The 27,474-nt window shown below is 39.8% G+C and overlaps 2 protein-coding genes across 2 annotated transcripts; both read right to left on the reverse strand.

Annotated features, from left to right (window-relative positions):
* Positions 1-208: 208 nt before the first annotated feature.
* On the reverse strand, positions 209-16,774 carry prph2a (peripherin 2a (retinal degeneration, slow)). Its single transcript, XM_020929416.2, has 3 exons — positions 16,074-16,774; positions 2,121-2,367; positions 209-412 (listed from the first exon to the last, which is right to left on the reverse strand). Exons 1-3 carry the CDS (start codon positions 16,652-16,654, stop codon positions 209-211), a joined length of 1,032 nt encoding a protein of 343 aa, XP_020785075.2. The 5' UTR covers positions 16,655-16,774.
* Positions 16,775-23,515: 6,741 nt separating this feature from the next.
* On the reverse strand, positions 23,516-24,769 carry tbcc (tubulin folding cofactor C). The gene has a single exon (XM_020929417.2). It carries the CDS (start codon positions 24,753-24,755, stop codon positions 23,733-23,735), a length of 1,023 nt encoding a protein of 340 aa, XP_020785076.2. The 5' UTR covers positions 24,756-24,769; the 3' UTR covers positions 23,516-23,732.
* Between the last annotated feature and the right edge of the window lie 2,705 nt (positions 24,770-27,474).

Below are 27,474 nucleotides of genomic sequence, written 5' to 3' on the forward strand. Positions count from 1 at the left end.
ACGTCAAAACAGAGAGAAAGAGACAACAGTGGACTGAGCAGAACTCGTCGTCTTTAAAGATGCAAATATAAATATAAATAATCTTTTAAAGTGTAAACTATAGAAATGTGGTGAAAGAGTCTGATCTCGGGGCAGCCTCCCTCTTTCCTCTCCTCCCTCCATTCCTCTCTTCCTCCCTCTCTTCTTTCTGTCAGAGGTGCAGTGTGCTTCAGCTGGCTGCGGGGGGCGCCTCTCCTCCCTCCTCCACTTTGCCTCCTTTCCCGACGCTCTTCATTTTGGACATGAGGTCAGTGAACGTGTCCTTCACGCTCTTCTCCAGCAGCCAGCCCTCGCTCTCGCTCTCCGGGTCCTCGGGGTTCGACAGAGACGAGAGCGACGACTGCACGTACTGAAGACCGATGGTCACGCCCACCTGAGCACACACACACACACACAAGACACGATGAGACGGGTCAAAGGGCGCCACACTCTGGTCAGTCTGCCCCAGGTCAACTGTGGCATCACTGAAGATCCAGAGTGTAACAGAGCATGACGCATAACAGAAACAGACGTGTATTTGTCCTGGTCCTGCACCTCCAACAGTGTGACAAGTGTGACCCTGTATGTGGCATTACCTCTAACAGTGTGACGAGTGTGACCCTGTATGTGACATTACCTCTAACAGTGTGACGAGTGTGACCCTGTATGTGACATTACCTCCAACAGTGTGACGAGTGTGACCCTGTATGTGACATTACCTCCAACAGTGTGACGAGTGTGACCCTGTATGTGACATTACCTCTAACAGTGTGACGAGTGTGACCCTGTATGTGACATTACCTCCAACAGTGTGACGAGTGTGACCCTGTATGTGACATTACTCTTAACAGTGTGACGAGTGTGACGCTGTATGTGACATTACCTCTAACAGTGTGACGAGTGTGACCTGTATGTGACATTACCTCTAAGAGTGTGACGAGTGTGACCCTGTATGTGACATTACCTCTAAGAGTGTGACGAGTGTGACCCTGTATGTGACATTACCTCTAACAGTGTGACGAGTGTGACCCTGTATGTGACATTACCTCTAACAGTGTGACGAGTGTGACCCTGTATGTGACATTACCTCTAACAGTGTGACGAGTGTGACCCTGTATGTGACATTACCTCCAACAGTGTGACGAGTGTGACCCTGTATGTGACATTACCTCTAAGAGTGTGACGAGTGTGACCCTGTATGTGACATTACCTCTAACAGTGTGACGAGTGTGACCCTGTATGTGACATTACCTCTAACAGTGTGACGAGTGTGACCCTGTATGTGACATTACCTCTAACAGTGTGACGAGTGTGACCTGTATGTGACATTACCTCTAACAGTGTGACGAGTGTGACGCTGTATGTGACATTACCTCTAACAGTATGACCCTGTATGTGATATTACCTCTAAGAGTGTGACGAGTGTGACCCTGTATGTGTGACATTACCTCTAACAGTGTGACGAGTGTGACCCTGTATGTGACATTACCTCTAACAGTGTGACGAGTGTGACCCTGTATGTGGCATTACCTCTAACAGTGTGACGAGTGTGACCCTGTATGTGACATTACCTCTAACAGTGTGACGAGTGTGACCCTGTATGTGACATTACCTCTAACAGTGTGACGAGTGTGACCCTGTATGTGACATTACCTCCAACAGTGTGACGAGTGTGACCCTGTATGTGACATTACCTCTAACAGTGTGACGAGTGTGACCCTGTATGTGACATTACCTCTAACAGTGTGACGAGTGTGACCCTGTATGTGACATTACCTCTAGTGTGACGAGTGTGACCCTGTATGTGACATTACCTCTAAGAGTGTGACGAGTGTGACCCTGTATGTGACATTACCTCTAAGAGTGTGACGAGTGTGACCCTGTATGTGACATTACCTCTAAGAGTGTGACGAGTGTGACCCTGTATGTGACATTACCTCTAAGAGTGTGACGAGTGTGACCCTGTATGTGACATTACCTCTAAGAGTGTGACGAGTGTGACCCTGTATGTGACATTACCTCTAACAGTGTGACGAGTGTGACCCTGTATGTGGACATTACCTCTAACAGTGTGACGAGTGTGACCCTGTATGTGACATTACCTCTAACAGTGTGACGAGGATGACGAGCGCCCCGATGGTGTTCATCATGCCGCCGTAGTAGGAGAGCAGCGCGTCGGAGCAGCCGCGGCGCCACACGTTCAGCTCCTCGGTGTAGTGGTCGTAGCTGTAATGCGCCGTGTTGTTGGTCATCTGCCCCTGGATGCACGGACGCGGTGACGACGGGTTACAGCAGCTGAAGGGAACGCCGTCCATCAGGTACTGCCCGTCCACGTTACTGCCGATGCGACTGGAACACAAAAATGCTGCAGGTTAGGCCAGATGCCCTCCCAGACAAGCTCCACTGGGTTTTTAAACTCCACACGCTTTCACTACAAACATTTGGATCATTTCAGTCCTGGAACTGATAATCTCTACTGAACGTTGTACTGTTGTAGGGAGTATTATCTGTTACATAAAGGTGAGTTGTAGGGAGTATTATACTAGGGAGTATTATACATAAGGATGAGTTGTACAGTTGTAGGGAGTATTATCTGTTACATAGGGTGAGTTGTACAGTTGTAGGGAGTATTATCTGTTACATTGGGTGAGTTGTACAGTTGTAGGGAGTATTATCTGTTACATAAAGGTGAGTTGTAGGGAGTATTATCTGTTACATAAGGATGAGTTGTACAGTTGTAGGGAGTATTATCTGTTACATAAGGATGAGTTGTACAGTTGTAGGGAGTATTATCTGTTACATAAAGGTGAGTTGTAGGGAGTATTATCTGTTACATAAGGATGAGTTGTACAGTTGTAGGGAGTATTATCTGTTACATAAAGGTGAGTTGTAGGGAGTATTATCTGTTACATAAGGATGAGTTGTACAGTTGTAGGGAGTATTATCTTTTACATAAGGGTGAGTTGTTGTCACCAGGTGAAACAGTGTTTGGAGTTTTGGAAAAGTGGACAGATTAATAATAAAGAGCAAAACAAAAACAAACACAACTCCAGGTCTGTGTGACGAGGAACATTAGATCATTAGAACATTAGAACATTAGATCATTAGATCATTAGATCATTAGAACATTAGATCATTAGAACATTAGATCATTAGATCATTAGAACATTAGATCATTAGATCATTAGAACATTAGAACATTAGATCATTAGATCATTAGATCATTAGATCATTAGAACATTAGAACATTAGATCATTAGATCATTAGAACATTAGAACATTAGATCATTAGAACATTAGATCATTAGATCATTAGATCATTAGAACATTAGAACATTAGATCATTAGATCATTAGAACATTAGATCATTAGATCATTAGATCATTAGAACATTAGATCATTAGAACATTAGATCATTAGATCATTAGAACATTAGAACATTAGAACTTGGATTAAATCTCTCAGGAGTCATACTCGTCACACAGGAGATTTAAAGGGACAGTGTGACGTGTTATAAAAGTGAGTTTGGAGGTAAAAATCTCTGTGACTTCCTGTGGAGTCGCCTCATGTGATTATCGACGCGACACAGAAATAAACGTCTTAAGAATAATTCATGTAACACGTCACAAATAAACACTCCTGCCCCCTACAGGCTCAGTCCTGCAACACCACAGTCTGTCTCTGTCTCTGTCTCGTGTTTTTAGACAAAATCTCCAAAAGTCAAATCCACAAATGTTTTTTTCTGATTATTTCTCTCAGTGACAAAGTTCGTTCTCCAACCACAACGTCTGATTCGGCGGAACATAAAAAAAACAGACTTTGGAAAATCAAAGCTAAAGGAAAAACATTTCCATGGAAACAAGGAGGTGACAAATAAAGAGTCAGGTTTGTGGAGATGCAAGCTCGCCCACAGTAATGACCCCTGACCCCTGTTTATATAAGTGGACATAACATTCCAAACAGGAAGTGAGCACGGGGGCACTTCCTGTTCCATCAACTCCAGTTCACTTTACTCTGAAAAACTGTGGAAGTTGGTACTTTTCTTTTGGTTTGCTCTTGTGTAAAAACTTACACATTGTGGATTGTTGTGGAAAAAATGACATCTCTTGATGATAAATAATTCATCCATTTGCAAAATCCGGTGAGTTTTTGGAATAAGACAAAGGTTTATTCTTGTTCCAGCCGATATGGACCAGACCTGGAGATGGACAGTGTCTCCTGCGTCGAGCTGATCAACTGAACTTCTATTTGAGGTAAAATAACAGAGTTTTGTCTGTTGAGATTTTCCACATGTTGATGAAGCTCTGGGCTCAGCTACAAATCACTTTCACTGACACAAACACAGACTGAATTCTTCACACAACAAACATTTCCATTACAGGATTCTGAATGTGAAGTTAATCTGCAGTGACAGGGTTGTGGGTCAGGTGCAGGTGCGGCCCTGTCGCTGAACATTTCATAAACACATTAGAAAAGGTTTAAACGCAGGAAGTAAACAGGCTCAGGGGTCACGGGGTCACGGGGTCATCTGCTGTAACGATGCACACTTCACTCAACACTCGAACTATCACCACGGCAACGACGCAGAACTAAACCAGGACTATAACAGGACTAAACCTGGTCTAAACCTGGACTATAACAGGACTAAACCTGGTCTAAACCTGGTCTATAACAGGACTAAACCTGGTCTAAACCTGGTCTATAACAGGACTAAACCTGGTCTAAACCTGGTCTATAACAGGACTAAACCTGGTCTATAACAGGACTAAACCAGGTCTAAACCTGGTCTAAACCAGGACTAAACCAGGTCTAAAAGTGGACTACAGTATGGTGACTGTAGTTCTAAACAAAAAAGATCCAGAGGGATTAAAAATGGGTCAAATCTAAATGAAACAAACCCACAAACTGAAGATCTGTTTAAGTCCCACCTGAAGGAGGTCGTGAACCACAGTTTGAGAAACACTGGTCTTTGGTGAACATTGAGTTTGTAAAGACGCTCATGATTTTCTCAAAACTCTTTAAAAACACAAAAACACAAAAACTCAGGGACTGGAAAAGTCAAACCATAAAAACCACCCGGTGTTGTATTTGTGAGGAGGACAGGTTCTTGTTCTGTTCATAAATCTGATCTTTTCATCGTTTCCTGCAGCGTCAGAGAAACAGAGGGAAAGTGGGAGGACGAGGACAGAGACTCAAATGACTGAACAACAAAAAGTTGGACACGTGTGAAACTGTTGAACCAAGAAAACAGACTCAGGTTAAAGCCACAGGAGAAAAACTGAGAAACAAAAAGCTCAGAACAGGAGGAAGAAAAAGAGATGGAACAGAAACAGACAGAACCAAGAGCAGTCGTGTCTGTAGTGTTTACATCACAGGTGTCAAACACACGGCCCGGGGGCCGGATCCGGCCCTCCAAGACCTTTAATCTGGCCCTCGGCTGATTTTCTATTCAAATATTTTAATGATATTTTCTATTAAAATGGTGTTAATTTTCTGTGGTGTTTATCACAGCAGCGTCTCCAGCGTCTCTGTACGTGGCCCCTCCCACCAGAGCAGCACAAATGAAGACTTGTCTCTTTCCAAACGCTCTTAAAGGACGATCGTTTTGACTGTTGACCGTGACACCCTCATCAGAAAAATGTCCAACATGAGAAAAGTGGAGCCGAGTGCAGGATTTTACAACAAAAATTGACTTTTCCTGTTTACAGACAAGTTCATGTTAAAACTTTGTGTTGAAATTGTATTTTTCTTAAAGTTTCAGGTTGTTCATAATATTATAATATTTTGTAAAAGAAAGAGTTCATCAATTAAAAAAGATTTGTGTAATAGATTTGTGTTTCTCTGCACAAATATTTGAACTTATTGTTATTTTGGGGTTTATATGACATGAGTTTTCTGACACTTTGGATCAAAGTCGGTTGGACACGACCCCCGGAACAAAATGAGTTTGACTCTCCTGATCTACAGTATCTGTAGTATCTGTAGTAGTACTAGTATTTTGCAGTAGTAGTACTTCTAATGCCCTGTGAGTCCTTGTGAATAATAATTCTATTTCCTAAAAACACACTGGAATCAAACATCAGCACAGATACTACATTTTTCCATGGATCAAATACACAGATTGTATAAACAAATGAACTAACTCCAATTTACACCAAAGTGTAACAGAGTCAGAGCAGCAACACGAGCAGTTTACTCCATCAGAGTCATTCGTGCGTCCAGAGGTCGTCGTGTCGCTACTCGTCGCTCAAATTAGGTCAAAGTTCTAATTTTTCAGTGTCAGAGTGTCTCCAGATTTTTATCAGGGGAAACAGGAAATAATCACGAGGTGTCAAAATAAACTTCCTGTTCTTTCAGAATCCTGTTGTGTAAAATCTCTACAGCGACGTAAACACCGAGCGTCGCATCAGGAGCTCGAGGAACGACTCAAACACTCAATCTACAACATCTGACCACATCAGACACAAACTTTACAAGAACAAGTGAAGGAAAAGACGCGAAGAGCAACGAGCAAAAGTGAAACGCAGCTCAACAGGTACGACTCATAACACAGCAAAACCTCCACAAAACCTCCACAAAACATCACAAAACCTCCACAAAACCTCCACAAAACATCACAAAACCTCCACAAAACATCACAAAACCTCCACAAAACCTCCACTCTGACACTTTAGTTTAGAGATTTAAAACAGAACAGAAACAATCAACAACGAAAACATGAACTATGGGAAAAGTTTAGAGTTTAAACATGAGAGACAAATAGCAAAATAAAAAAAAAATAAAGCAGAGAAGAGAAGCTGCCCGTCTGCTCCGTTGGCCCCTCCCACTCCTCCAGCCCTAAAAACTACAAACATGGCGTCCACCAGCAAAGTCATGGCTCCATTTCAGATTTCTCTTCTGAACTTTTGACCGTGTTTATCTGCTCTAAATGTGGAAGCCCCTCCCCCCCGATCAGGACCCAATCAGACCAAGACCTGGGATAATCCTTGGACCTGACCGGGACTTTTCCAGGAATCCACTTAGACCCAAACCACAGAGAATAAAGATTAAAGATTAAACCAAGCAAAGTTATCAAATCACAAAGACTGCAGGTGTTTACACACGAGAATGATCAGGCTTTTATTTGGAAACTTATCGCCGTTTGAGCGTCAACACCACAGAGAGTTAAAGACGTGTCCTGAGGTGATATTAGGAAAAGGAATTTATTTAAGGACAAAACAGCAAAATAAAAACCCCAGGGTCATGTGGAGCGGGGTCAAAGGTCAAAGGTCAGAGTGAGGAGCCACGACACGACACACACAAACTGAACTGGAGCCAGAGTCCATGGAGCCCGATCACGTCCATGAACACTTCCTGTTTGTCTGGATATTTCCATTTAAATAAAGAGTCTGTGGGGAACAAAGAGGATCCAGGAGTTTTACAGATTTACAGATTTACAGTTTTCTCTCTCGACTCGAACAGAATCCGACTTTTAAAATCTAAAAGAATCTCAGAAAAATCACAATTTAATATTTTATCCGAGGGAGCGTCTCAAACTGACGAAACCAACGCACAAAACAAAAACCAGAGACCAGCAGCGATTCCCTCGTGCGGCAAAGATGATCTAAAACTACAGCGGAAACGGAAACTTAAAGCCACATAAACGTCACAGGTTGAGCGTCAGATCCACTGACCCACAGGAGCTGGTGTGATTCCAGCTCCCACAGATGAATGCTGTCGTTGTGTCCTTGGGCAAGACACTTAACCCACCTCGCCCCTAGTGTCTGTGTGCACTGGTGTGTGAATGTGTGTGTGAATGTGTGAGTGGTTCCTTGTTGTAAAGAGCTTTGAGTCTTGAAGGTGGAAAAGCTATAGAAAAATGTGACCATTTACCATTTTATGTCTTTATGTTTTATACTGTGGAATATTACAGCCAGAGGAGGAGCAACATTTCCATGGAAACAAGCAGAACCGGCAGGACTAATCAGAGTCAGGTCTGTGGAGGTGCGAGCACGATCAGAAATAAACCTGCTTTTATTTTTGTCTGTTAAAAAGTTACATACTGTGGCTTTAAGATAAGAAAATATTTGTATTTTGATTGTAGTAGTAACAGTAGTAATATAAGGAGTAGTTGTAGTAGCAGTAATAGTAAAAGTAATAGTAATAGTAGTAATAGTAGTAGTAGTACTAATAGTAATAGTAACAGTAGTAGTAGTGATAGTAATAGAAGTAGTAATAGTAAAAGTAGTAGTAGTAGTAGTAGTAGTAGTAGTAGTAGTAGTAGTAGTAGTAGTAGTAGTAGCAAAAGCAGTAGTAGTATTAGTTGTTGTATTATTATTAGTAGTAATAGTAGTAGTAATAGTAGTAATAGTAGTAATAGTAGTAGTAAGTAGTAGTAATAGTAGTAATAGTAGTATAGTAGTAGTAGTATAGTAGTAATAGTAGTAGTAGTACAAATACTAAAAATACACTTAAAAGTGAATAGTACACTACATGTTCAAATAATTAAACAATTTTAAATATACAAAATAAAATGCACTAAATATAAAAACTAAAATATTCTTTGTTTTTCAAATTAAAGCTTCACTAAGTAACATTTTCCTTTCCAGCCGTAGACGAAGAGATGAAGAAACTCAAACTCTGATGTTTACAGGATTAACATGAGCCAATCCCACCATGAACCAGTTTAGTTATGTAACCAGACCAGGACTAAACCAGGACTAAACCAGGACTAAACCAGGACTAAACCAGGTCTAAACCAGGACTAAACCAGGACTAAACCAGGTCTAAACCAGGACTAAACCAGGACTAAACCAGGACTAAACCAGGACTAAAACTAAACCAGGTCTAAACCAGGACTAAACCAGGACTAAACCAGGTCTAAACCAGGACTAAACCAGACTAAACCAGGACTAAACCAGGACTAAACCAGGACTGAACCAGGACTAAACCAGGACTGAACCAGGACTAAACCAGGACTAAACCAGGACTAAACCAGGACTAAACCAGGACTGAACCAGGACTAAACCAGGTCTAAACCAGGACTGAACCAGGACTAAACCAGGACTAAACCAGGACTAAACCAGGACTGAACCAGGACTGAACCAGGACTAAACCGGGACTGAACCGAGTCTGAACCGGGACTGGACCGGGACTAAAACAGATGTAAAGCAAAAGTTTAACCCAAGTTTTAAGCAAATTATGACTAAACCAAAACAGAACCAGGACAAAACTAGAACTAAACCAGGTCTAGACCAGGACTAAAGCAGGACTAAACCAGGACTAAATCAGGACTAAACCAGGTCTAGACCAGGACTAAAGCAGGACTAAAGACATAAAAGAGACTAAAGACACAAAAGAGACTAAAGACACAAAAGAGACTAAACACTGGCGACATGAAGAACTTTAAGGCTCCAAAATAATGAATATGTGTGAAAACGTTAAAGTTCTGACTCAGCAACATTTAATATTCCAAATTTACACGACGCAAACTGATTTTATTTACTTCAGCATCACAGAAAAGCAGCTCTGGTCTCTGTTCCTGCTGCTGTCACGACACTAAAATATCTGATTCTGACCCACAACCAAACTAAAACCCTTTTTTTTTTAGACGACAGAATGTGATTTTCAACATTACTTTTCTACCCAATAAGATCTGATGATATTTTTCAGATTTTTATTTTTTATTTTGCTTTATTGGTTTTAACACAAGAAAAACTTCACAGGGACGTTTTATATTTCCACTGCACAGGACTAAAGCTCTGAAAAGAAATGTTCTGTACAGAGCGATGGAGCTTTGGAAAACAAACCTGAACTGAACACAAGAACAAACCAAGTTTTAAGAAATGTTAAAGAAATATATTAGTACTTGTACATAATTATATTTAGTCACAAGTTATTTATAATTCTAATTTATTGGAAATATTATAATTAATGTTTATGATGTAGTCAGTGCGGAACAGAACTGAACTTATGTGTGAACTTTTATAGTTATTATAAAGGAAGGTTTTATTGTAAATGATGTGAACTTGGACCCAGGAACAATCGTCTTTACCCCAGTGAAAACGAACGAGGATCCAAGAAATAAATAAAATGAAACTACGTGTAAAAGAGCAGCGCAGTCACGTTTCTGGACGCACACAAACGGTCTCAGGTAAAACTTTGTACAGATTTTTAGGCTGTTGGTTAAATATCGTCTGGAGATTTGAGGCCGATAAGTGAGATTATTAGATTAAAAACACAAGAGGAGAGAGAAAGAGCAGAGCAGCAGTGAAGGACGTTTGGTTTGATCTGATACAAGACATAAAAAACACACGAGTGTAGAGACACTTTAGCAAGAGTCTGGAGTGTTGTTCTTGTGTGTTCTTGTGTGTTCTTGTGTGTTCTTGTGTGTTCTTCTTGTGTGTTCTTCTTGTGTGTTCTTCTTGTGTGTTCTTCTTGTGTGTGTGTGTTCTTCTTGTGTGTCTTGTGTGTTCTTGTGTGTTCTTGTGTGTTCTTCTTGTGTGTTCTTGTGTGTTCTTCTTGTGTGTTCTTCTTGTGTGTTCTTGTGTGTTCTTGTGTGTTCTTGTGTGTTCTTCTTGTGTGTTCTTGTGTGTTCTTGTGTGTTCTTCTTGTGTGTTCTTGTGTGTTCTTGTGTGTTCTTGTGTGTTCTTGTGTGTTCTTCTTGTGTGTTCTTGTGTGTTCTTCTTGTGTGTTCTTCTTGTGTGTTCTTCTGTGTGTGTTCTTCTTGTGTGTTCTTGTGTGTTCTTGTGTGTTCTTCTTGTGTGTTCTTCTTGTGTGTTCTTGTGTGTTCTTGTGTGTTCTTGTGTGTTCTTGTGTGTTCTTTGTGTGTTCTTCTTGTGTGTTCTTGTGTGTTCTTGTGTGTTCTTGTGTGTTCTTGTGTGTTCTTCTTGTGTGTTCTTCTTGTGTGTTCTTGTGTGTTCTTGTGTGTTCTTCTTGTGTGTTCTTCTTGTGTGTTCTTGTGTGTTCTTGTGTGTTCTTGTGTGTTCTTGTGTGTTCTTCTTGTGTGTTCTTGTGTGTTCTTGTGTGTTCTTGTGTGTTCTTCTTGTGTGTTCTTCTTGTGTGTTCTTGTGTGTTCTTCTTGTGTGTTCTTGTGTGTTCTTGTGTGTTCTTGTGTGTTCTTGTGTGTTCTTCTTGTGTGTTCTTGTGTGTTCTTCTTGTGTGTTCTTGTGTGTTCTTCTGTGTGTGTGTTCTTGTGTGTTCTTGTGTGTTCTTCTTGTGTGTTCTTCTTGTGTGTTCTTGTGTGTTCTTGTGTGTTCTTGTGTGTTCTTCTTGTGTGTTCTTGTGTGTTCTTCTTGTGTGTTCTTGTGTGTTCTTCTTGTGTGTTCTTCTTGTGTGTTCTTCTTGTGTGTTCTTGTGTGTTGTGTGTTCTTGTGTGTTCTTCTGTGTGTGTGTTCTTGTGTGTTGTGTGTTCTTGTTGTGTGTGTTCTTGTGTGTTCTTGTGTGTTCTTCTCTTGTGTGTTCTTGTGTGTGTGTGTTCTTGTGTGTTCTTGTGTGTTCTTGTGTGTTCTTGTGTGTTTCTTCTTGTGTGTTCTTGTGTGTTCTTGTGTGTGTGTTTCTTGTGTGTTCTTCTTGTGTGTTCTTCTTGTGTGTTCTTCTTGTGTGTTGTGTGTTCTTCTTGTGTGTTCTTGTGTGTTCTTGTGTGTTCTTGTGTGTTCTTCTTGTGTGTTCTTCTGTGTGTGTGTGTTCTTGTGTGTTCTTGTGTGTTCTTCTTGTGTGTTCTTGTGTGTTCTTGTGTGTTCTTGTGTGTCTTCTTGTGTGTTCTTGTGTGTTCTTGTGTGTTCTTGTGTGTTCTTCTTGTGTGTTCTTCTTGTGTGTTCTTCTTGTGTGTTCTTGTGTGTTCTTGTGTGTTCTTGTGTGTTCTTCTTGTGTGTTCTTCTGTGTGTGTTCTTCTTGTGTGTTCTTGTGTGTTCTTGTGTGTTCTTGTTGTGTGTGTTCTTGTGTGTTCTTGTGTGTTCTTGTGTGTTCTTCTTGTGTGTTGTGTGTTCTTGTGTGTTCTTCTTGTGTGTTGTGTGTTCTTGTGTGTTCTTGTGTGTTCTTGTGTGTTTGTGTGTTCTTGTGTGTGTGTTCTTCTTTTGTGTGTTCTTGTTGTGTGTTCTTGTGTGTTGTGTGTTCTTCTTGTGTGTTCTTGTGTGTTCTTGTGTGTTCTTGTGTGTTCTTCTTGTGTGTTCTTGTGTGTTCTTGTGTGTTCTTCTTGTGTGTTCTTGTGTGTTCTTGTGTGTTCTTGTGTGTTCTTGTGTGTTCTTTGTGTGTTCTTGTGTGTTGTGTGTTCTTGTGTGTTCTTCTTGTGTGTTCTTCTTGTGTGTTGTGTGTTCTTGTGTGTGTGTGTTCTTGTGTGTTCTTGTGTGTTCTTGTGTGTTCTTCTTGTGTGTTCTTCTTGTGTGTTCTTGTGTGTTCTTGTGTGTTCTTCTTGTGTGTTCTTCTTGTGTGTTCTTCTTGTGTGTTCTTCTTGTGTGTTCTTCTTGTGTGTTCTTGTGTGTTCTTGTGTGTTCTTGTGTGTTCTTGTGTGTTCTTCTTGTGTTCTTGTGTGTTCTTCATGTGTGTTCTTCATGTGTGTTCTTCATGTGTGTTCTTCATGTGTGTTCTTCATGTGTGTTCTTGTGTGTTCTTCATGTGTGTTCTTGTGTGTTCTTGTGTGTTCTTGTTGTGTGTGTTCTTGTGTGTTCTTCTGTGTGTGTGTGTTTCTTGTGTGTTTCTTGTGTGTTCTCTTGTGTGTTCTTGTGTGTTCTTTTGTGTGTGTTTTTGTGTGTTGTGTGTTCTTGTGTGTTGTTGTGTGTTTTCTGTGTGTTCTTCTGTGTGTGTTCTTGTGTGTTCTTTGTGTGTGTTCTTGTGTGTTCTTGTGTGTTGTTGTGTGTTCTTTTGTGTGTTCTTGTGTGTTTGTGTGTGTTGTTGTGTGTTTTTGTGTGTTCTTCTTGTGTGTTCTTGTGTGTTCTTGTGTGTTCTTCTTGTGTGTTTGTGTGTTCTTTTGTGTGTTCTTGTGTGTGTTCTTCTTGTGTGTTCTTCTTGTGTGTTCTGTGTGTGTGTGTTCTTGTGTGTTCTTGTGTGTTCTTGTGTGTTCTTGTGTGTTCTTGTGTGTTCTTGTGTGTTCTTGTGTGTTCTTGTGTGTTCTTCTTGTGTGTTCTTGTGTGTTCTTCTTGTGTGTTCTTGTGTGTTCTTCTTGTGTGTTCTTCTTGTGTGTTCTTGTGTGTTCTTGTGTGTTGTGTTTCTTGTGTGTTCTTCTGTGTGTTCTTGTGTGTTCTTCTTGTGTGTTCTTGTGTGTTCTTGTGTGTGTGTGTTCTTCTTGTGTGTTCTTGTGTGTTCTTCTTGTGTGTTGTGTGTGTGTTCTTGTGTGTTCTTGTGTGTTCTTGTGTGTTCTTGTGTGTGTTCTTCTTGTGTGTTCTTGTGTGTTCTTCTGTGTTGTGTGTTCTGTGTGTTCTTGTGTGTTCTTGTGTTTTTGTGTGTTCTTTGTGTGTTCTTCTTGTGTGTTCTTGTGTGTTCTTGTGTGTTCTTCTTGTGTGTTCTTGTGTGTTCTTCTTGTGTGTTCTTGTGTGTTGTGTGTTCTTGTGTGTTCTTCTTGTGTGTTCTTCTTGTGTGTTCTTGTGTGTTCTTCTTGTGTGTTCTTGTGTGTGTGTGTGTGTTCTTGTGTGTTTTCTTCTTGTGTGTTCTTGTGTGTTCTTCTTGTGTGTTCTTCGTGTGTGTGTTCTTGTGTGTTCTTGTGTGTTCTTGTGTGTTCTTCTTGTGTGTTCTTGTGTGTTCTTTGTGTGTGTGTTCTTGTGTGTTCTTCTTGTGTGTTCTTGTGTGTTCTTGTGAGGATTATCTGGACTCTGCTTTAGGCCAATCAGAAGATTTACCTGGTTGACATGACACACTTGGACTCTGTGACACACTTAACCCAGGGTCTTAAAAACGTTTAAAAGCTTTGAATTTATGAATTTGGAAATAATACCTTAAAAACACTTGAAAAACTTGATTTAAATGTTTATATCTGGGTGCCAAAATGCCTGCAGTGTAGCTTCTCCTGTATCACATTTCTCTTCAAAAGTTTCATTTGTCAACCTCCATTATTTGGTTAAATAACGTCGTTTAAACAAAGAGCAGCGGGATAATTGCCGCAGGTCAGATTCCTCCCAACACGTCGCTGAGGATCACGAGCTGCAGCAACAAACAACAACGAACTCAGCAGAAGAGCAGAAAATCACAGACAAACTCAGCAGAACAAAGTCTGACTCCCGTCGTCAAGTTGTGTTTTTAACGTTGGTTTTACGTTTCCGAGCGACACGTTTGGGGAAGAGGCTCTACTCCCCAAATTCACAACACGCGGAACTTTCTTTGCTTTTTCACCTCTGTCTGTCTGTGTCTGTACTGTGTCTGTGTGTCTGTACTGTGTCTGTGTCTGTGGTGTATGTCTTTAGTCTGTGTCGTCTATGTTCTGTGTCTGTGTTAGTGTTTGTGTCTGTATTTGTGATTGTCTGTGTCTCTGTGTCTCTGTCTCTGTGTCTGTACTGTGTCTGTGGTGTGTGTCTTTAGTCTGTGTCTACGTCTGTGCTCTGTGTCTGTGTCATCTATGTTCTGTGTCTGTGTTAGTGTCTGTATTTGTGATTGTCTGTGTCTCTGTGTCTGTACTGTGTCTGTGGTGTGTGTCTTTAGTCTGTGCTCTGTGTCTGTGTCGTCTATGTTCTGTGTCTGTGTTAGTGTTTGTGTCTGTATTTGTGATTGTCTGTTGTCTTTGTCTCTGAGTCTGTTGTCTGTGTCTGTACTGTGTCTGTGGTGTGTGTCTGTGTCGTCTATGTTCTGTGTCTGTGTTAGTGTTTGTGTCTGTATTTGTGATTGTCTGTGTCTCTGTGTCTGTGTCTCTGTGTCTGTACTGTGTCTGTGTCTGTGGTGTAAGTCTTTAGTCTGTGTCTACGTCTGTGCTCTGTGTCTGTGTCGTCTATGTTCTGTGTCTGTACTGTGTCTGTGTCTCTGTGTCTGTGTTGTGTCTGTGTCTCTGTGTCTGTACTGTGTCTGTGTCTCTGTGTCTGTTGTCTGTGTCTGTGGTGTTGTTCTTCGATCGTCCTTTACACATTCCGCATTTGTTTGAGAAATAAATGAACACGAATACAAGAATTTCTTTTTTTTTTTTTTTAGCCAGTGGGTGTGTGAAACCGGACATGAAATACGTGAAGTTTTTATATAAATGGTTTTAAAAAGATTTGAATTGAACCCTGAGCTCAGACTTTACACCAGCATTTTGTCAAAGACTGAAAAAAACTGATCAAACGGACAGAAAACAGCAAATACAGAGTCACAAGAAAATCATTCCAGAGTCACACCAGTTTAACCTGAGCTGAGACAGGTGAGACAGGTGAGACAAGTGAGACAGGTGAGACAGGTGAGACAGGTGCGACAGGTGAGACAGGTGAGACAGGTGAGACAGGTGAGACAGGTGAGACAGGTGAGACAGGTGAGACAGGTGAGACAGGTGAGACAGGTGAGACAGGTGAGAGTGGCAGGTGCAGATGTGTGACCTGGTTTATGGCTCATGTGTCTGTGATTCCTGAAACTCTCCACACGAAACAAAAACTGACACAAAATTCAAATTCTTCTGTCACGAGAAAAAAACAAAAGATTTAGTCCTGTTTTAGTCCTGGTTTAGTCCTGGTTTAGTTCTAGTTTAGTCCTGGTTTAGACCCTGTTTTTGTCTTGTTTTAGTTCTGGTTCAGTCCTTGTTTAGTTCTAATTTAGTCCTGATTTAGTCCTAGTTCAGTTCTGGTTTAGTTCTAGTTTAGTCCTGGTTCAGTCCTGGTTTAGTCCTGGTTTAGTCCTGGTTCAGTCCTTGTTTAGTTCTAATTTAGTCCTGGTTTAGTCCTGGTTCAGTCCTGGTTCACTTCTGGTTTAGTCCTGGTTCAGTTCTGGTTCAGTTCTAGTTTAGTCCTGGTTTAGTCCTGGTTCAGTCCTGGTTTAGTCTGGGTTCAGTCCTGGTTTAGTTCTAGTTCAGTACTGGTTTAATCTATGTTAGTCCTAATTTAGTCCTGCTTCAGTCCTGGTTCAGTTCTGGTTTAGTTCTAGTTTAGTCCTGGTTCCGTCCTGGTCCAGTCCCGGTTCCCGTCCGTACTCACTCTCGGACTTCCTTGGCGCTGAAGTCCAGGTACCGGTTGCTGACCCACTGGATCTCGAACCAGTCCCTGAAGCTGTCGGTGCCGCAGCATCTGAACTCCATCTGCATCAGGTCGATGGTCCTCTTCATGTAGCAGCGTCCGGGCGTGTCCGTGTCTTTGTAGAACCTCATCCCGCTCCTCAGACCCTCGGCCAGCGTGAACTGCAGCGGGATCCTCATCAGGAAGCACAGGAACGCCGTCAGGAGCAGCAGCGCGTTGAAGACCATGCACGCCGTCAGGAAACCGTTCAGCACCGGCTTCCATTTCACGAACTTGGACGGGTCGAGCGAGTCGTAGCAGATCTTCCCGCCCAGAGCGTTGATGCAGCAGATCACCAGCCCCATGAAGATCAGCAGGTTGGGCAGGAAGTGGCTCTCGTTGTTGTCCATGAGCTCGGAACGTTTTCGCAGCTCGATTTTGAAGAAGAGCCCCATGCTGAACACCAGGATTCCCGCCATCACCGCGAACCAGTACATGAACCAGACCGTCTGCGCCAGCTTCACGCGCTTCTTCAGGTCGAACTTCACCGTCATCAACGCCATCTTCAGTAATTTAAATCCTCCTTTGTTTACAATTAAAAATAAAAATGTTAAGTTAAAGATTTAGGGCTTCGAGTTGCCCTTAAGAGCTTCGAAAAAACGTCAGATCCGAAGCTAGCGGCGCTCGTAATCCATCCCAATCAAAACTTCTGCCGTAAATCGTCTTCCATTTTGCGAAAACCGAATATTTGTTGATTTTCCCGTGAGTCCGAGGAGCTGTTGTCCGTCCCGAGCGCAGGAGGATTGCGTAGGATCCGAACGATTAGAGCAGAAGTCAGAACACGTCACGCTAATCTCCGGTAAGTAGCTACAGCCAATTAGCTTAAATCGGTTTGGCAGAGGACGGGTAAGCCGGCGGGTGGGCGCTGATTGGGCGGCTCGGGTCACGCGGGTTGGCGCTCGGGTCACGCGGGTCGGCGGAGGACGTAAAGAGATCATGGAGCGAAAGCAGACGGGCAGTTTTAGCGTCGGCAGGAGCAGAGTTCAGACCGAGGTGAGCGCGCGAGCGTCAGTTAGCTTCGGGTTAGCCTTCGTTAGCGTGACCTCGGCGGGCGATTCAGCGGAGCACTCACAGGTCGCACGCAAACCAAACAACTACACAAGAAACTACAAAAACAAACTACAAAAAAAAAACAGACAAACTACAATAACACAAGAAACTACAAAAACAAAACAAAACAAAAAACAGACAAACTACAAAAACACAAAAACTATTAAACACAAAGAAACTACAAAACAAAACAAACAAAAAAACAGACAAACTACAAAAACACAAAAACTACAAAAACAAAAGAAAAAAAAAACAGACAAACTACAAAAACACAAAAACTACAAAAACAAAAAAACAGACAAACTACAAAAACACAAGAAACTACAAAAACAAAACAAACAAAAAAACAGACAAACTACAAAAACACAAAAACTACAAAAACAAACAAAAAAACAGACAAACTACAAAACACACAAAAACTACAAAACACAAAAACTACAAAAACAAAAGAAAAAAAACAGACAAACTACAAAAACACAAAAACTACAAAAACAAAACAAAACAAAAAAACAGACAAACTACAAAAACACAAAAACTATTAAACACAAGAAACTACAAAAACAAAACAAACAAAAAAACAGACAAACTACAAAAACACAAAAACTACAAAAACAAACAAAAAAACAGACAAACTACAAAACACACAAAAACTACAAAAACAAAACAAAAAAGAGACAAACTACAAAAACACAAAAACTATTAAACACAAGAAACTACAAAAACAAAACAAACAAAAAAACAGACAAACTACAAAAACACAAAAACTACAAAAACAAAACAAAAAACAGACAAACTACAAAAACACAAAAACTACAAAACACACAAACTACAAAACACACAACCTACAAAAAACTACAAAACACAAAAACTACAAAAAATATTAAACACGAAAACTACAAAACACAAAATCTACATTTAGAATAATTGTATATGTTATCCCATATTTTCTATGTATTGTTTTTGTGTGAATAATGTTTTGTGCTTAATAACTGTGCAGTGACCTGTCACCCGCTCTGCACACCGCCAAAACAACACTTATTCAGCTCTTTGCTTGGAAAGAGGACAGTTCTCAAGGTTGGTGGGAAGGAGGGGAAGCACTGTTCCTAAAGATGCTACAAAGATGCTGCACCTTATCGGCCACATGCTGCTGATATACATATTTGCACGATGAAATCATGTCTGGTGTTTCTACTGCTTATTTGCTGTTTTCAACCCCTCCCCTTTAGAGAAACATTCAGTGTAACTAGGGACCATCTTATGACAATAAAAAGAGGAGACGCAGACAGTGCATCAGAGCGGGTAGAGATGTAACAGTAAATGCACCTCTGTCCACCCTCCTCATGAGAAAACGATATTAATCTCTTGTCTTAAACCTGACACTACAAAACAGACAAACTACAAAAAATATTAAACACAAAAACTACAAAACCCAAAATCTACAAACTACAAAAACTACAAAAAACTACAAAACACACAAACTACAAAAACTATAAACCACAAAAACTACAAAACACAAAATCTACAAACTACAAAAACTACAAAAAACTACAAAACACACAAACTACAAAAACTATAAACCACAAAAACTACAAAACACAAAATCTACAAACTACAAAACACAAAAAACTACAAAACACAAAAAACTACAAAACACAAACTACAAAAACTATAAACCACAAAAACTACAAAACACAAAATCTACAAACTACAAAAACTACAAAAACCTACAAAACACACAAACTACAAAAACTATAAACCACAAAAACTACAAAACACAAAATCTACAAACTACAAAAACTACAAAACACACAAACTACAAAAAATATTAAACACAAAAACTACAAAATACAAAATCTACAAACTACAAAAAACAACAAAAACTACAAAACTACAAAAAACTACAAAACACAAAAACTACAAAAATTACAAAACACAAAAACTACAAAACACAAAAAGTACAAAACACAAAAACTACAAACTACAGAAAACAATAAACCACAAAAACTACAAAACACAAAAAAAACTACAAAAACTACAAATTACAAAAACTACAGACCACAAAAACTATAAACCACAAAAACTACAAAATACAAAAAACACAAAAACTACAAACTACAGAACACAAAAAAGTAAAATATCTACTAAATGTATCATATATGTACTTTTTTAATTCCAAATTTCTTACATATATTTGATGACATGTGTGTGTTTAAAATGTAGAAAGTGAAATTATGATTATTATTTTTTAAATGAGGCAGTGTCCAAACGTTTGTCCGGTCGTGTTTTTCACTTGACACTGACAGAAATACGAGTAAACTTCATGTGATTCTTGTGAACAGTTCAGTTCAGTGCAAAATGTTTTTATTCTGTGATCAGGTCCACAGTTTGAGAAACTTAAGATCTAAACATTTCACTAATCCATAACTGAAAGTGCAAAAACATTCAAACATAATGATATGAACATCTGTTTTCAGAATAAATCGTGACAGACAGAACATTAATGTAGAGATTGTGAACAGGTTCTGGGCTGTTCAGGAGCTCGGGACAAACGACACGACACGTTTGAACAAGTTTATGATAAAAAAAGAAAAGAGAAGAGACAGAAAAGAGAAAAGCGATTTACTCTGGAGCCAAACTCACAGTTTCACCTCAGAGACTGAAAACAGAACTTTAACTGTGAGACTTTCACACGACGAGCTGCTCCATTATGGAAAAAAGTTCTGTTTATCACGATTATTTTGATCAATATTGAAATCACGATTATTTTTTAGTTACATGATGCATTTATTCTGCACTTCTCTTTAAAAAAATCTATTTGTTATTGCTAATTTAAGAAAAACTTTCAAATTGAAAATATCTGCTACAAATCTGAACCTCAGATCAGTTTTGTGACATATAAAACATAAAATGAATAAAATAAACTTTGAACATGAAATAAGACAGAAATAAACATATATAAAGATAAATAAGATAAATAATACAAGAAAATCTCCAAAATAGACGACAGTATATATCCAGCTCTTCTACAATCTCTAGATTTAAAACATAAAATAAACAAACTTATTTATATATAAAAAAATATCCAAAATAAACTTTAACCTTAGATAATTTCAACTGGATTATCTGAGTTTGACACTTGACACAGAAATTATGATAAAAATTCAGTTAATTGCACAGAGTTAATCACAAGTATAAAAATCAGATCCTAATTAATGCTAAAAGTAAAATTAGAACGAGATCCTCATTTTTCTCACGTCTGGATCCTTAAAAAATCCCATTTTTCTCACAGAGCAGAACGTTTCCTGAATGTGTTTAGAATGATGTGGAGCAGCGTCAGAACAAGGGTCAGTCTGTAGTAACTCACTTTTGATTCATATTTTCTATAATAACACAGACTTTTCCACAGACTCAGGTCGTTTCTCTTCGGGTTTTGTGGAGTTTTGTTAAAGTCGCTGTCGTCAGCTGAATGGAAAATTAAAATTTAATAATTTTAGAAATAAACTCACACAAATGAAAACAGTCACACACAAAACAACACAAACGACTGACTCCATTTTGTGTTGTTTTATTTCATTTTGTAGTTTCCTGGAGCTGTGACCCCAGTTTGACCTGTAAAAAAATCATTAATATCTCCAAACCTAAGCAACACAAACTAAACTTTTACAGCAGGTTTGTGTTTGATGGAGCGACTTTACGCAGGTTTTAAACTGTAAAGACAAAAATATCACAACATAAATGTTTAATGTGCAAAGTTTATTGGTAAATGGTCACATTTTTCTATAGCTTTTCCACCTTCAAGACACTCAAAGCGCTTTACAACAAGGAACCACTCACCCATTCACACACCCATTCACACACCAGTGTACACAGACACTGTGGGCAAGGTGGGTTGTGTCTTGCCCAAGGACACAACAACAGCATTCATCTGTGGGAGCTGGAATCACACCAGCAACCTGTGGGTCAGTGGATCTGACGCTCAACCTGTGATGTTTTTTTTTATGTTGAGAGCTGGATTCGAACCACCAACCTTCAGATCAGTGGGCGAATGCTCCACCAACTGAACTACTGCCGCCTTTTTTTAAGTTTATTTTTAAGTTTATTATTTGTTGTTTGAATGACGTCAGATTCACAGGCATCAAGTCAGAGCTCAATGTTCTTCAATTATTTTTGTGGCAAAGGAACATTGCAAAACTCCGTCCAGCTCTGTCCCTGGCAGATGCAGAGAAGCTCGTCCACATCTTTATCTCCTCCAGGCTGGACGACTGGAACGCACTCCTCATCGGGATCCCAGGCAGGAGCATCCAGAGACTGCAGGACGTCCAGAACTGCGCTGCCAGGATCGTGATGACGGGGCGAAAATCTGACCATATCACCCCCATCCTGAAATTGAGCACAAGGTCTCCCTCCTCACTCACCAGAGCCTCCACGGTCACTCCCCCCAGGACCTGAAGGACCTCCTCACGCACCCTCACATTTTATCATTATTATTAAAGTTTATTAGTTCACAGATTATAACTTCAGGCATAAGTTAATTCCTTGAATATATTTTCAAAAGTCTTTGCTACAGGCTCATGTGTCTCCAGACTTTTTCCTTTGGTGAGTTCATTTTTCAACATGAAAATTCAAGCGACTATTTTTAACAGTTGCAAGAAATTATTTAGTAAATACAAGATTCTCAGATGGAGTCGTGTTAAACACAACAATAAAACATAAATCATTATAGAGAAAATATAATACAAATTAATAAATAATTCAATTAGGAAAGTCTACAAATAAATTAATAACAGTAAAAAATAAAGACAATATAATAAAAAAAATAAATAAGAAATTGGATTAAAATGACATTCAGTATGAACCGTGTGAGATTTATTTTGCTCTTTGTAAATATTTGTAAAGTTTAGTGATCAGTGTTCAGAAGAAAACACATCAGGTTTGAAACTCGAACAGTTTTGGGTTCATATGAGTTTTTTTCTTCCTGCTGCTTTTGGAGAAATGTGTTTTTCTGTTGTTTTCCAGTGCACGTGTAGTTTGTGTGTGATTATTGTTTCTCTCTTGGCACATTTATATTTTTTCTCTTTGTTATTCTGTTATTTTGTGAAGTGTGAGCGTTTGTGTCTGAATCATTTCCTTGTGGATCAATAAAGTTTGTCTGAGTCTAATGTAAAATAATCCCAGTAAATCAAATTTTAATTTAAAAACCTTGAGCTCCAACAAATAAAACGCAAAATGAATTCATAAATAATCACAGAAGTCACTTATTTAAACTTTTACAGCTCAAATGTCGCTGTATTAAAACAAAAACACCAAAACACCAAGAAATGAAGCAGAAACACTGAGCCCCAAAAACACAAGTCCCAGTTTTGTTTTGTTCAAGTCGATAAATTTATGAATGTGACAGAACAAAGATATAGAACTTTAATCTTTAACATCATCAGCAGACCTGGTTTAGACCTGGTTCAGTTCTGGTTTAGTCCTAGTTTCTGGTCCTCGGGGATCATGCTCCAGTTTTAGTCCTGGTTTAGTCTTAGTTTAGTCCTGTTTTAGTCTTAGTTTAGTCCTGGTTTTAGTCCTGGTTTTAGTTCTGTTTTAGTCCCGGTTTAGTCCTAGATTTAGACCCAGTTTAAGTCCTGGTTTTAGTCCTGTTTTAGTCCTGGTTTAGTCCCAGGTGTCCCTCCTCTGGTCCTCGGGGATCACACTCCAGTTTTAGTCCTGGTTTTAGTCCTGGTTTTAGTCCTGGTTTAGTCCCGGTTCAGTCCTGGTTTTAGTCCTGGTTTTAGTCCTGTTTTAGTCCTGGTTTTAGTCCTGGTTTTAGTCCTGGTTTTAGTCCTAGATTTAGTCCCGGTTCAGTCCTGGTTTTAGTCCCGGTTCAGTCCTGGTTTTAGTCCTGGTTTAGTCCTGGTTTTAGTCCTGGTTTTAGTCCTAGTTTTAGTCCTGGTTTTAGTCCTAGTTTTAGTCCTAGTTTTAGTCCCGGTTAGTCCTGGTTTTAGTTTAGTCTGGTTTAGTCTGGTTTAGGTTTTAGTCTTAGTCTGGTTTTAGTCCCTAGTTTTAGTCCTTTTAGTCCTGGTTTAGTCCTAGTTTTAGTCCTGGTTTTAGTTTTAGTTCTGGTTTTAGTCCTGGTTTAGTGTTTAGTCCTGGTTTTAGTCCTGGTTTCTGGTTTAGTCTTTTAGTCCTGTTTTAGTTTTAGTCCTGGTTTTAGTCCTGGTTTTAGTCCTGGTTTTAGTCTTTTAGTCCCGGTTCAGTCCTGGTTTAGTGGTTCAGTCCTGGTTTTAGTCCTGGTTTTAGTCCTGGTTTTAGTCCTGGTTTAGTCCTGGTTTAGTCCTGGTTTTAGTCCTAGTTTTAGTCCTAGTTTTAGTCCCGGTTCAGTCCTGGTTTTAGTCCTGGTTTAGTCTTGGTTTAGTACTGGTTTAGTACTGGTTCAGTCCTGGTTTAGTCTTGGTTTAGTCCTGGTTTTAGTCCTGGTTTTAGTCCTGGTTTTAGTCCTGGTTTTAGTCCTGGTTTTAGTCCTAGTTTTAGTCCCGGTTCAGTCCTGGTTCAGTCCCAGGTGTCCCTCCTCTGGTCCTCGGGGATCACGCTCCAGTTGGGCGACTGCGTTCCCGGGACCAGCCAGTTAAAATCGTCCACGAGGTTCCAGTTGTTCCGGCTCGGGTCCAGCCCGGACACGAGGAAGTCCCGCTCGAGTCCGGGGTAGGACCAGGCGAAGGGGGCGAAGCCGACGCCGGCGCAGTCCTCCACGATGGCGCGGCTCGTCACGTGGAGGTAAACCCGCGTGGAGCTGGTGTTGTGCGTCCGCAGCTGCTGACACGCCAACGCCAACACGCTGTCCCGGCACTGATCCACGAACACCGAGCCGGACACGGGCCCGCACAGGATCTCGCACGACTCGATGTGCTTCAGGTGCAGCGTCGCGCACGAACCCAACAGCTTCACTTTACAGTTTTTGAGCCCGGTCAGGAGAACGTCTCGTTTTTCGATCTCCTCCGCGGTTTTGGTGAGATTCGCGTCGCTTAAATTCGAAAACCCGCATTGTTCCGTGTCCGTTTCGGTGCCGCCTCCGTCTGTCGTTGTCGTGTCTTGGGTTGGAGTCTCCGTCGGTGTTTTCTCGCTTTTCTCCGTGGCTTTGCTGCGCGCTCGGAACGTGAACTTCTTCTTGGGCATGGCCTCGTCCCTGGCGTCGTTCAGCGCGCTCTGGAGGCTCCGTAAAGCCTCCTGCGATTGCCTCAGGTCGTACTGGGTCAGAAACAACATGCTGTCGTTGAGAAACTTCTGCAGCTGCGCGGTTTTGGCGGCGGCTCGCTCCAGAAGCTGCTCGGCCTCGGCTCTGTTCGCTGCGGGACCGACGCGCCGCACAAGCTCCGAAACCTCCGCTCTTTCTCTCTTAAACTCGCTGTTAAAGTAATCCGCTTTCTCCTCCGCGAGTTTGTGGCTCTCGTTCTCCTCCCTGCGCCTCTCCGCGTCCTCCTGCCGCGTCTGGTGCCGCTTCGTGAGCCGCTCTTGGACTGTTGACGCGTTGTTTTCGCTGAGAGCTTCGGTCTCATGCTTCTCCACAGCCGCCATGTTGTCAACGGGACAGGAAGTGACGCCTGCTGGACTTCCGCTCTCACTGTAAATAAACGCCAAATGAATCAAGCTTTATTTTATTTTATTTTATTATTTAATTCTGGGGCTTTGGGTCCGTGCACCATTTGTTCTTTTGAATTTCAATTAAGAATGAAAAACGAAAAGTTTGTTATTTTATTATTCCGTTTTAGTGTTTAAAAAAAAAAACTGATCCGACCTCTATTTCCAATATTTTATTTAAAGTTTATTTCAAATAACACACACAAAAATAAATAAATTAATAACAACAACAACAATATATTACAAAAAAAAAAAAAAAAAAAAAAAAAACTGATCCGACCTCTATTTCCATTATTTAATTTAAGGCTTATTTCAAATAACACAAAATAAATAAATAAATAATTATAATGATAATGATAATAATAGAAACAGTCTCAGTGCTTATTTTAATTTTGATATTTTATTCTCTTCTACCAGCAGAACTTCCAGGGCAAATAAAACAGAGAGAATAAAATATTAAAATTAAAACAGGCACCAAGACTGTTTTTTTTTTTTTTAATTGGTGTTATTTGAAATAAACCTTAAATTAGATATTGGAAATAGACATAGAAATCTGTTTTTTATTTTTATTTATTTATTTTGTTTTATTTTAATGTTTTTCATTCTTAACTGACATTCAAAAGAACAAATGACACACGGACGCTTCAGTTGATTTTATTTCATTATTTCCATTTTCAATTCAGTTTATTTGTGTAAAGCCCAAACAAAATTGTTGATGTAACCGACAAAACCAATCACACTGTGTCCTGTCAGTCATCAGATCATCGTTGTTTTGTTTATAAAGCTGAGATTTTATGACTTATTTTTCTGTTTTACTTTAACTTGGACATTTACATTTATATAATTATGTCTTATTTCACTCCTGTCTTATTTAGAATTTATTATCACCATTTATATTTTTACTGTGTTATTATATTAGTTAGGTTTTTTTGTTTGTTTGTTTTTTGCACTTTGATGGAGCAGCCCTGAATCTCATTACACTGTATAATGACAATAAAAGATTCTATTCTGTTCTATTGTTTCTGTGTGACTTCTGTGTCTGAATCATTTCCCCGTGGATCAATAAAGTTTGTCTGAGTCTAAGAAAGTCAGAAACTTGGATTTGTTTGAGCAAGAAATCAAAGTTTATTTCCACAGTCAGCAGTTTTCACAAATAAATGCAACACAACGAGTGAACGCATAAAAAATGACACACAACTGCAACACGACAACACGAAAACAGATACAGCAGCTCCTCAAAACTCACCAGAGGGTTTGAATATGAAGAGAATTAAGTCTCGGAACAGCAGAGAACAGAAACAGACACTCAGGGATGGTGCATGTTAATGAATATTTCTGTTAATAATCCAGATTTTTAAAAAAAAATCTGTAATCACAAAATGCTGTAAGTAAAATAAAAAAATAGAGGAAAACTGTAAAAGTGTCTCTTGTCTCGGCTGAGTCTGACACCGTCACATCTGAGAATCTGAAAACGACAGATAAACTCTGAACAGAGCGACAGAGGAACAGGACAAACAGCAGCAAAGTGACCTGAGTTTGTTCAACAGAAGCTGCTTCATGTTCTGTTTCATTTTTACACGTTTCAGTTCCTCTGCACAGGTGAACGACACGGGCTGAGTTGATTCTACAGCGACAGGAGCAGGAAGGAAACATCTGCACAAACTCCTTCACAACAAGAGTCCATCACTGTTCTGTTTTATTCTGTTTTATTCTGTTGTAGCTCGTTAGAATCGTTTCTGTTTGTTCATGTTCATGTCTTTGTTATTATTTCTACGGAGTCACAATTCCCACATTTAGTCAGAGGTTGGACCAAGTCGTTGTTTTGCAAGTCTCAAGTCTTTGACCTCAAGTCCGAGTCAAGTCCCGAGTCAAATACAGACAAGTCCAAGTCGAGTCCAAGTCGTCTGCTTTGAGCTTCAAGTCATTTCAAATCTTTAAACCAAAGCACCAAATATTGTTTAGATTTTTGCAATTTATGTGAATTTTAAACTAAATTGTTCTTTAAAAGGTCATGGTGTATTTATATCTGAGTGTTTATAGTTGTAGAAGTGCTCATTTTTACCTTTTTAAATGTCTTGACAAGATCTGAGTGTGAATCATGACGCTCAGAATAAAAAAGAATTCAGATTTAAAATAGCTTAATAACAGTTATTTTGTCATGAAGGATCATTCTCTGTAGTTCCCTCTGTTCTACTGTACTGTACTGTATATTACTGTAGTACTTTTGAGTATCACAGTACTTCAGTTTTCATCCAAAATAACAGAAATGTGAGCGACATGTTCCAGTTTGTTTCTGTAAAACTGACCTCCACATTTATCAAGTGTAAAGAGAAAAGTCTCTTCTAAAAACATCTATTTTTTAGGAGAAGTATCAAGTCTTGTCAAGTCACAGGCCTCAAGTCCAAGTCAAGTCCCACATCCTAAAAATAGTGACTCAAGTCTGACTCGAGTCTAAGTCACGACGTGTAAGTCCCGCCTCTGCATTTAAGTGTAAAAATATTTAGTTTAAATAATAATCAAAGGTCATAAATAAAATGATCTGATACAAAAACACTGCATTTGTGAGTTTTAGGAAACATTGATTTAATCTGGTATCGACCTCAACAACAGCTTCTTATTACTGAAGCATTATTTTGGAAAAGTGCATTTTTTAGAA

This window comes from Boleophthalmus pectinirostris, unplaced genomic scaffold (assembly GCF_026225935.1).
Source record: "Boleophthalmus pectinirostris isolate CB_2022bp ecotype Guang Dong unplaced genomic scaffold, ASM2622593v1 HiC_scaffold_14, whole genome shotgun sequence".
In the NCBI taxonomy this organism is placed as follows: Eukaryota; Metazoa; Chordata; class Actinopteri; order Gobiiformes; family Gobiidae; genus Boleophthalmus; species Boleophthalmus pectinirostris.

Coding starts and splice junctions, on each gene's coding strand:
- tbcc (XM_020929417.2), bottom strand. CDS start 24,755: ATGGCGGCTGTGGAGAAGCATGAGACCGAAGCTCTCAGCGAAAACAAC.
- prph2a (XM_020929416.2), bottom strand. CDS start 16,654: ATGGCGTTGATGACGGTGAAGTTCGACCTGAAGAAGCGCGTGAAGCTG. Junction 2,368..16,073: donor AGCGCCAAGGAAGTCCGAGA/GTGAGTACGGAC, acceptor TTTGTGTTCCAG/TCGCATCGGCAGTAACGTGG. Junction 413..2,120: donor TCCTCGTCACACTGTTAGAG/GTAATGTCACAT, acceptor GTGTGTGCTCAG/GTGGGCGTGACCATCGGTCT.